We start from the raw sequence: 10,332 nt of genomic DNA on the forward strand, positions 1-10,332 counted from the left end.
CAGGCAGGGGTGAAACGCAACCATGCCGTCCATGGCTCATTCAAAAATATACATCCAAAAGGGTTAAGCTGCTGTTAAATTAAGCAGCCTTATTTCTGGCATTTGCTGAATTTCCCAGGCTTTGCAGTGGCACTGTTTGTTCAGCTTCTGCCGGAGGGCTGGGGAGCGCGGCAGGCAGGCAGCCCCCTCCCCACGACCCACACAGCTCCCACGGGGCAGCCCTGTGTCAGCCCTCAGGATTCAGCTGCAGCCGGCAGATTTTTGCACAGCACCTGGAAACGGGTGTCTGCGGAGTGTGAGCTGCTGGGCTGCACACCGCTACAGCCCCTCTGCCCCGCAGCTCCTTTCGGTGGGGGGGACAGCACCGTCCCTGCTCCCTTTCCCCATCGCCGCCCCGTCCCGGCTCTGCGGTGCCAGGCTGCAGCATGCCAGTGGCGGGGGAGCTGGCAGTGCCCTGCCGTGCCTCAGTTTCGCTCCCTGCCAGGCAGCGCGAGAGCTCCTGCCCCACTCCCTGACCTGGCTGCCTTGTGTCCCTGCCGTTCCCAGATTGCAGCGCGGAGGAGTCCTCCCCAGCTCCAGTGAAAAGCAAGTACGAGACCATGGATTTTGACAGCTTGCTGCAGGAGGCCCAGCTAAGCCTGCATCGGTAACAGCCTTAACCTTGGAGGAATACCTCAATACCTCAGTCAAGGCACTTCCAATATGTTTACGTTTTCAAAGAAATTATTCAGTCTATGGAAAGCAAGAGAGAGCGAGAGAGAGCGAGAGCACGCACGCACGAGAGAGAGACTGCTGTCCCTTCCGATCGATGTTTACATTGAACAAAGCTGCTTCTGTCTGTGAGTCCCCATGGTGTTGATGTCTCACTGCCACACGTTAGTCCCTCTGCTTCTGACTGGTTGTTTTAGGGTGAGCCTAGGAGCCCCCCAGCCCCTCTCCCCCCTCCCAGCCCTCCTCCTCCCCGTGCTCCTGCCGCGGAGTTGCAGCTGTGTTCACCATAACATTTTTTTGTCCGTAGTGTGTGATGATGAAATTGTTAATTGTGAATAGAATCAGGATTATAAACTAATTTTTAATAGAAGAAGAGAAAAAAAGTATATACTTAAAAAAATGTATTTATGGCTCAGATGTACTGTAATTCAGATTTATTGTACCGCTTCCTTGATTTTTAACTATGCACTGTAATGAGGCATTTGCCACTCAGCAAATGGGGGGTCAGAGCAGAGTCACGGAGCCGGCATTCGCCTGTTGGCCACGGAGGCACCCGCCTCCCCTGCTGGCAAACTGGGCTGCTCGGCAGTCACTTCGGGGTCACCCACTTTGCTGTCAAAGCCATTCTTCTTGCTGGCGTGGCCCAAGGCCCCCAGCCCAGCTGGGTGGCAGCACCCAGATGCTGAGATCAGTCCTGGCGTGTGATGGAACCAGCAGGCGATGGGGCACGCCAGCCCCCTGCCCTTCTCGCCATGGGGCCAGGCAGCTTTGCAGGTGCAAAGGAGAAGGGTGGTGGAAGGATGCTCTGCCTGGGGGACCGTGGGACCAGTGCTTGCCAGGCAGCACTGCTTCAGCCCTCCGCCGCCTTTGGAGCCAGTGAAGAGGGGACAGAGCTGGCCAGGCTTGATCTGGCAGGTCCTGACAGCGCAGCCTGCGGGGTTGGTGCCTCCAGGTCTGTGCGATGTAGCTGGCTTCCCTCTGGCTCCTTGGGCAGCTGGGAGACTGGCTGGGCCAAGCGGCTTGCTCCCCGCTCGCTTCCACCGCCTGCAAAGCAAGCGGGGTGAGAAGGACCCATCTGTGATCCCCGCCTGCCCACCCACCCAAACCCCAGGGCAGCGGGAGGGGGCACAGCAGCCGTGCCGAACGCCTGCCCCAGCCAGCAGCCCGCCTGCGCTCTGTCCGGTACCTGATAAGCCATACCCTTCCCCAGCACCCAGTTGGCCCCCAGGATCCGTCCCCCATGCCACCAGTGCCCCATGGCATGCTTGCTCACCCTGCCTCGGGCCAGGGGCCCTTGGGGCTGCCCGGCAGAGCTGGATTTAAGGCATGCTCAAGCAGCACCCCCTTGAAATCTGCTTGCAAACTTGCCCTCCGTTTCCGAGCGAGGTGGGCAGGGGGAGAGCCCACCACCGGCTGGAGCAAAGCCCATCACAAGCCGGCCAGAGGTACTGTTTTCCTGAGGCAGCGGGAGTCTTCCTGCTCCTCAAGCCATTGCCATCGTCTCCATTTATTTTTCAGACCCAGAGACCACTAGGGATTCAGCCATCCTATGTAGATAGAATATTATAGCCTTAACTCTGCCAATAGATAGATTAGAGTCTCCTGGGGTCTCCCCTCAACATGACTTAGGGGTTTTATTCTCATTTCCCTGGCGTGGGTACTGTTTTGTCTTGCAGGGAGTATGACCAAAGCCTTCGAAATCACACAAGATGTGATGCCAAGAGCTGGAGCCCTGCCGAGGTGGCCCTCGGCTCCAGGGCCGTGTACGCAGCTGGTCTCTGGCAGGAGCAGGAATGCCGGCAGCACCGATACCAGCACAGTTACCTGGCTATTTCTCCCTGCTTTCAGGGAAGCTGTGGTTCTGACAACAACCAGCCTGGCAGTGCAAGGGCCACCGCGGGGTTTGACCTGCAGGTCCCCAATCTGCCGCCGGCGACAATCCCTGTCAGGGAACAGTCCTTGTGCCATTTCAGGCTCAGCAGCAAGGTTTGGCATCTCTCCTGCCACAAGCTCCCCCCACTTGTCATCCCACCTTAGCAAACACAAGTAGCTCTGACCGAGACTGAGCATCTGCTATTGGCAATTGCCTCATTGTAGCTTTGCCTTTTTCTGTCCTAGTATTTCCTCACAATGATGATGTTTACATGTGATTGCTATAGAGCTTATGTAGAATGTATATAGCGACACATTTAGGGTGGGTAGTACTGTCCTGTGCTGTGCTGATGTTTTCCAGAAAACGATCAATCCAAAAAAACAAACAAACAAACAAAAAAAAAAGCAAAGTAAGTGGAATTCTTCCATCTCCCGCACAGCTCTGGGCACCGAGCCCCCCCGGCCGTGCCCCGCTGGGGATGCATCAAGCGTGGTGGAGGGAAGGGTTAGTGCAGAGCTGGGGGGGACCTCTCCTGGGGGGTCACTCAGTCACTGCCCAAGCATTGGTTTCAGTGTACCCAGCTATAGAATTTCGCATTGTTTTCCTGCAGCTGGGTGCCCCGGGTTGGCCCACAGCCCCTGCCCATGCCCGGCTTCTGGATATTGAGGCCGGTACTCGGGAAGGGGAGGGCTCGTCCTGCACAGAGCTGATCAGTACTGCACCCATAGGGTAGAAAGAGATGCAATAAGTGGTCTTTCTGGTGCCTGAAGCCTATAAGTGGGTTTGGGGTTTGGGTTTTTTCTTTTTTTTTTGGTTTAGGGTTTTTTTCTTCGTTGTTTGGTTGGGTTTTTTTTCCATTAAATTGGGATGGTTTGTTTTCCCTCCTCCCCCAAGAAATTTATTCAGGATTTACACACTATGTGCAGAGGTGTGCGAGGTGCAGAGGTGCAGCCGTGGCTGGGGCAGCCCTGTGCCACTGCCCGTCGCTGCAGCAGGGGAGAGCAGGGGTCAGGTGCTGTCACCCCAGGGCTGTGCTGTCACCTCAGGGCTGTGCTGTCACCCCAGGGCTGTGCTGCCTGCCCCAGGGCTGTGCTGCCTGCCCCAGCGGCTTCCCCCAACTTTTAGGACTGGGTGAGAGTGGCGGGTGTTCAGCTCAAGAAGCACAGGTCTGCTGGGTTTAGAATCCCTCACGCAGGGTTTGTAGTGAAAAATAGGTTTCTGTTTGATTATTATTATTTTTTTTAAATATAGTTGTCTTGAGCTGGCAGTGCCCGAGTCCGCAGAGGGCCAGGCAGGAGGGCTCGGGCACAAGGGCAGGTGGGAGCTCACTGCCTGAGCAGCCTGCGACTGCTTCAGATGCTCATGGGGAAACGGGGCAGGAGCAAGGCGCTGCCCGGGCGCTGTGCCGGAGAGGCAGCCCGTGCTGCTGGGGACACCCAGCCAGGCCACCCAGTCTGTGGCATTGCAGCGGGTGCCCCAGTGTGGGTGCAGCTCGGAGCTGGGCACCCTGAAAAGGGAACCCTTGCACCCCAGCCCCCGTGGCGGCCCCGGGGAGCTGCCCCCCACCACCTGCAAGGGCTGGGGCTGCAGGCGGGCAAGGAGCACTACTTCAAAGAGAAACTGGGAGCAAAAGGGTACGTTACCATAGGCAGTAAGTAAGGAGGAGATCTATTTTTTTAAGAATATATAGTTTCCTGCAGGTGCTGTGGGGAAATGCTGAATGTGAAGAGTTTTCGTGATAAAATGCCCCTTTGCTTTTTTTGCACAGATTCGCCCCAGAAAAGCTCATTGTTCAGGACGGGGTACTGGGTTTCTGGCTGGAATCCAGTGGGTCCCTGGGGCTCCTTGGGATGGAGCACATGTTTCTGAGTGTCTGGGCTGAATGCAGAGGACAATCCCGGTTTTTAGATTCAACGCTGCCCCAACGAATCCCGATCCCTACTCAGCACAGCTGGCTGGGTTGCACATCTCCTTTAACAAAGCAGCAGCTCAGTCACCATGTTACAGTCCTGAGTGTCTGATTTCAGCACTGGTCCATGCAAAGGGGTGTTGCAATCGCAGACCAGCACTTTTCTTTTTTTTTTTTGGTGGGTTTTTTCCTTTCTTTCTTTCTTTCTTTTTGGAGGTATGCTGAAACTGAGATACAATGTTGTTCGTAGCTGTGCCCTGACACCCCTTCTGTTCTAAGCCTCGTAGTCCATCCCTGACAATCTCAAGCAATATAGAGCCAAATGCAGCCTTTGGGTTTCATTCCTCTTCCCTCGCCCACCCTGGGGTCAGGGGCGGCAGCAGCCCAGGGCCCACGGCCACAGCGCCGAGCCGAGAGCCATGCTGCAGTAAACACTGAGTTGGGGAGGGAGTGTGTGTATGCATGTGAGAAAGAGAGAGAAAGATTAAATTGATGCATTTCTTGAGAAAGGTGTAAGAATTTCACCTAAAAAGGGGCACATCTGCTTTGTTATTTATATATAAAAAAAAAAGCTAAATTCTGTCTTTTTCTCCTTTTTTTTTTTTAAGTAAAAGGACACTGCTCATAATTATTAGGGGCCAATTCTGCCTCCCTTCCTCATACTGAGTAAGTACTACTTAACTGCAATTTTCTACTTGCAGAGTAAGTAAAAGTAGCAGAATTGATCCCTTTGTGATTAAGAATCAAGTTTTTAGTCTGTTGGTTTTTTTTTAATTGGTAGCATTTTTTTATATTTCACTTAATTTTTTCCCCAGTTCCGTTCTGTTGTGTCCTTATTTATGTAACATACTTTAACCTTAAAAGATGGCATGGATTCTTATGCCTTTCCTTTATTATTATTGTTATTATTTTTAAAAAAGAGATTTATTTCTAGTGTGATTTAACTGTCTACCTTCTAAAACGAGAGAACGTTTTCTTGTATTTTTACATTGTCAGATTCTATAGTTTCATAGATAATTTAACCAAATCGCTCAATGTATTATCTATATCTATCTGGTGGGTATAAAAGTTCTATTTTAAATTGTGTAAATACTTCAGAACTGGCTTCTTTTTCCAGACTCCCCTGCTGTGGAGTTACTTGTTTACATCAAAAAGACTGTAGGATCTCTACGCTCATGTACTGTAAATAGTGAAGTGATCTGCCTATAAATAAACGATAACATATACACTATAAAGTGGAAAGGAAAAAAAAAAGGAACAAGTCTGTGCTGCTAATACTTTAGTTTATTAGTGCAAACCTGTCCTGGGAGGAGGCGTTTTGCTTTGCAGAAGGTGCTTTCCTGCATCTGTCTGGCAAGCAGTGGGATGGTGGGGGCACAGCTGGGGTCAGGGGGGTGGCGGAGCCCCCCCAGCTTGCTCACACCGACACTGCACCACTGCCAGAGATGCAGCTCCCAGGGGGAAATACCTCTGTATATTGCTATTTTAAGTGTGGCTTCTTCCAGTTTAACTTGTGCAGGAAAAGCCTGCCACTGCCACAGGACCCATCACAGAAGAATGAAGGTTTAAAAATGAAGTGGGGCATGCACCTCGCGTTTGCTTGAGTGGGAGTAAGAGAGCAAAGGGCTAGATTGCAAGAAAAAGTGTGGAGAAGACTCCAGATGGTGGTGCAGCAACTGTACGGCTCAGGATGGTACCTGGATAGCGGTACCAGGAGAGCTGTCACCTGGGAGCCACCCTGCTCTCCCAGAGACACAGCCAAGGTGGCCAAACTGCTCTTCGCCAGCATAGGGTGTCCTGGTCATCATGGGAGCCTGGGAAGGGATGGGATGGAAAGCCTAGGCAGTCAGCAGCAGCCCGGGGGCAGCCACCCCACAGCATGCAGGAGCCCAGGGCCCAGGGCTCGCCGGGTCGGAGACGCTGCACTGAATTTATCTGGAGCATGGTGCGGTGGTGCTGCTGGGCAGGAGGACCTCAGCAGCCTGAAAGGAGGAGGTCAGCAAGGTGCTGAGCTGTCCCAGCTATTTTTTTTTCTGCCAATTTGCACCAATTTAGGTAGTTGCCTTAGACCTGCCCGTACCCAGCGCAGCACAGTGGGTGGGAGCCCATTGTGGGTCCCCCTGCCCAGCCACAGAGCCAGAACCAGCCTCCCCCCCTGAACCCAGCCCCTGGTCCTTGCAGCTGCTGCACCCTTGAGTGGCGAACTGGCAGGAAGCCTATTTCCCAGCTTCTTTCCAAAAAAACCAGGCTTCAGAGCCACCGATATCTTTTTCTAAGACACATAAGGGCACAATGACACTGCCAGTGCCAGGACAGATTAAAACATGAAATTTCAAGGAGGAAATTTGGGGATGCAGCTGAGGTAGCCAGTGTCAGGGTGCCCAGGGTGGATGCAAGCAGGTGCAGAGGCACGGGAGCGGGGTCCCTGGCTGGCAGGGCTCCAGGATGGAGTGGAAGCAGATGAAGGAAGGGGTCTGCAGGGAGGGGCAGACCCACAGCTAAGGCTTGTCCTCCCAGCCTGACCTGTGCTGCCCAGACCTGCCTTCCAAGGCAGCTTTCTGGAAAATAAAAGGCTGATAGTGTTTATTGAGGGCTATCCTGCAAGCAGACCTAGAGACTGAAGGGAGCTGTTGGTGAATCGCCACATCAGCTCAGCACCTCCGTCCCAGCAATTAGTCCCAGAAATTACTTCCAGCCATTTGGAAAAAATAACCAATAATGCGACAGTTTTCATTTTGGTATAACGTTATGGTACAACGGCTTTTTTTCGCACAGATGGACACTGCTTCGGTAGTAGCTTCTGTGGCTGCTCTCCAGCTGCAGGAGGGAAGGGAGGCGGTGATACCTCCTGGGACAGGCATACCGTGCCTTGTGGGAGGGGAAAATAAGTCAGTAACAGGCTTTTGTGAACAGGGACAGCTTCTGTTGCTTACCATGGCTGGCTGCCACCTGGCAGGCAGTGTGGGCAGCAGGTAGCGTGGGCAGCACATGCAATGCAGGCAGCAGGCACAGCAGGGGCTGCAGGGCCAGCGTGTGCAGTGTGGTGGTGCCCACATCTGCCCAGCTGAGATCACAACTGCCCCCAGCTCCACCGGCTTGGTGGGACCTCCCCCTGCCCCACGGGCAAGGGCCCACAGAAAGGCTGGTGGGCAGGCAGGGGCACAGCAAGGCAGGCTCATGAAACGCCTGTTGCTTGGGTTTTATTTCACTGCCTGGTGAGCTGTCCTGGGCTGCCCTTTGGAGTTTCTGTTCCCACCTGTGCCCTGGGCAATGGCATCGGACAGCAAATCCTGCTCGGGGCTCTGCTAGGCACAGGACCTCCCTGCTCCCTGACATGGACCTCAGCTTTTGGGCCACACAAGGTCTGCACAGAGGACCCTGGAGGACATACTTCAAGTAATGTACGCATTTGCCCACTAAGCATTTGTCAGCCCGGGTCCATGCAGGTGTCTTTTCAGGGAGGAATAGGGACAGGCTTGGTTTCTTTGCTCCCTGCCATCTCAGGGACCTCTCTGCCTGCTGGTCCCACTGTACTGGCCTCCTGCCTGCAGCAGCTGCCCACAAGGGACTCCTGCCAAGCCCTGCATCTCTCCCCCTAAGGCACCTGCAACTCCCACCTCCTGTGTTTGCTGCCTGTCTTTAAATGCCGGTGGAGAGCTTTCTCCAGGTGCTGCTGGGTTTGTGTCCTGCATTCTCTGTTCTTTCTTTCTCTCCCCCTCAGTCCTTGGCTGGATATGTTCTAATTTTTCATACGCCATCTCTGTCTCCAAATACCTTTTCAAACTCAGGCTTGGACCCCTTGTGTTTCTCAGCAGCCTCCTGCAGATAAGAAGGCACCATCCTCTCCCCACCAGCTTTTTGAGCACTAATGCTGCTCTCCCAAAACCTGATGACCTGCTGACTCTGAGGGAGCGTTTCCAGCTCCTTATGTCCGCAGGCTCTTGCTGCCTGCAGTGCACAGTGGGCCCCACTCGGTGGTGGCTGAGCGGACCCTTTGATGACCAGGGCAACATCCTCCCCGGCAGCAGGTGCGATGGGTGAGATGCTGGTGCAGGGGTCTCAGAAGGCCACCAGCTCCACGCAGCAGTGCTGGGGCTGCTGCATCTCTCCTTCTCTAAGTCTCTCTTCTTCCCTTTCAGCTTGACATGCACAAAGCCCCCTCTTTGCTCCTGCAATCCTGCTTTGATCACCACGAGCAAGCAGGAGGAGGCTAAGCACCAAAGGAATACCAAACGGCTGGAAAGACCAGGCAGCTCAGGTTTGCCAGGAGCTACCCTCTGCCTGCCTGCCTGCCAGTCAACAGCCTGAGGAGCAGAGGGAAAAGACGTCCTCGTTGCCTTAATAATAGCAATAACTGTAGAGGAAGACTCTCCACACTGCGGTAGTGCACACAAGCATGCGATGCCCCAGGCTCTCAGTAAGCCCTGAAGCACAAAGGCTGACTGCCCACACAGAACCTGCTGGAGAAGGGCACTGAGAGTGCAAAGCTTGGCACAAGCTGTCTGCCATCTGTATCTGCTCGCACTGGTTTTGGAGCACGCAGAATCTTCATCGCAGTGGATCTGCAAAAAAGCAGTGTCTGACCGGAGAGAGGCAGGGAAAGGATCTGGCTCACCACTGCTAAAAGGGAAAACTCTTGGGTGAAAGCCCTGGCTTTCATCACCATCACCTTCTCCATTCATCACTGCCAGCTACTGAAAGTCAGCCCCAGGCAGGACCTCGGCAGTCCAAGGAGGAACGGCAACTCCTGCAATCCCCCAGGATGTGGGGCTCACCCTGGCGTGCTCACGCAGCGGAGGGAGGGACACAGCTCTGAGCATCCTCACTTCTGAGGTTCAGCTCACCTTCAAGTTTACTTCCAGGAAACACAAGTCCAGGTCTGCTCTGCTGGGTTTTTCCAATTGGCCAAAGCCAACCAGCGCTGAAATACTGTTGTATTTAAAAATCACATAGAAAAATAAATTTATCTGGCAACTAGCTATTGCTCTCTCCATGCTGCTTCCAGTATAAGCTCTGTCCCTGCTACTGAATTTACCCCATTCCATGCAGCATGCTGGTGGGGGGGGACCCCAACATCAGTGTAGCTGTGAGACCAAAGGGAAGAGTTAAAAAGCCAAACAGGCTGTGGCTGTGCAACCATTTTGCCACACAAGCTGCCCGCAAGTGGCCCAGGAGATACCAGCAGGTTATTTACAGTGGCCATTACCTGCAGCTTCCAACATCTACCGGCCATTCAAACTCCTGAAGGAAATAAAGGAAATTATTTTTTCTTCAATGAAAGGATTAAGAACTTTAATTAATGAAGGGTAAAGAAAGAAGATTTTAGGCTAGACGATTTGCAGGCAGCACACATAGCAGCAAGGCTGCAGCTGGCCGCAGCAGCATGCAGCAGTGGAGCAGCAGCTTGTCTCAGCCTCTGTCTGCAAGCAGGGCACAGTAAGTAACCCAGAGCCATCCACAAAATCCCCGCAGGCACCCACAGGGAGCGAGTCCTTCTGCAGCCCTCGTAAGCTCCAAGCAGATCAGAGGATTTTTCCTACGCAGCACCAGGTTTTGCGGTTGGGATGCACGCAGTGGCACGGCAGTCAGCGGGTGCCACGTGCACTAAGGGCAGCGTTCGCAGGTGCAGGTTGCGCCACACTGCAGGAGGTGGGGAAGGGCAACGGGAAGCAGCAGTTTCATGTGCTTTGGGGGAACAGCAAAGCCAGGTGAGCTCTGCATACAGTATTAGTCACATTTGGGACAACTGTGGAAAAGGGATTAGCAGGAGTGGAGTGTAAAGCCACAAACCCCAGAGAGCGGAGAAAAATAATGATGAAGGACACAGTGTAGCAATGAA

At 53.5% G+C, this 10,332-nt stretch overlaps 1 protein-coding gene across 3 annotated transcripts in view; it reads left to right on the top strand.

The window, feature by feature from the left end:
• Positions 1-9,470, top strand: part of PPARGC1B (PPARG coactivator 1 beta) — a 58,925-nt gene extending 49,455 nt beyond the window's left edge. For 2 of the 3 annotated variants that reach the window (XM_040604688.1, XM_040604689.1), the window contains exon 12: positions 547-9,470. In XM_040604688.1, coding sequence (XP_040460622.1) covers positions 547-650 — 104 coding nt within the window. In that variant the 3' untranslated portion in view covers positions 651-9,470. The remainder of the gene's footprint in view (positions 1-546) is intronic. The other variant, XR_005829444.1, reaches the window with a different exon arrangement.
• The last annotated feature ends 862 nt before the right edge of the window (positions 9,471-10,332 follow it).

The sequence above is a fragment of the Falco naumanni genome, chromosome 8, assembly GCF_017639655.2.
Source record: "Falco naumanni isolate bFalNau1 chromosome 8, bFalNau1.pat, whole genome shotgun sequence".
NCBI classification, from domain to species: Eukaryota; Metazoa; Chordata; class Aves; order Falconiformes; family Falconidae; genus Falco; species Falco naumanni.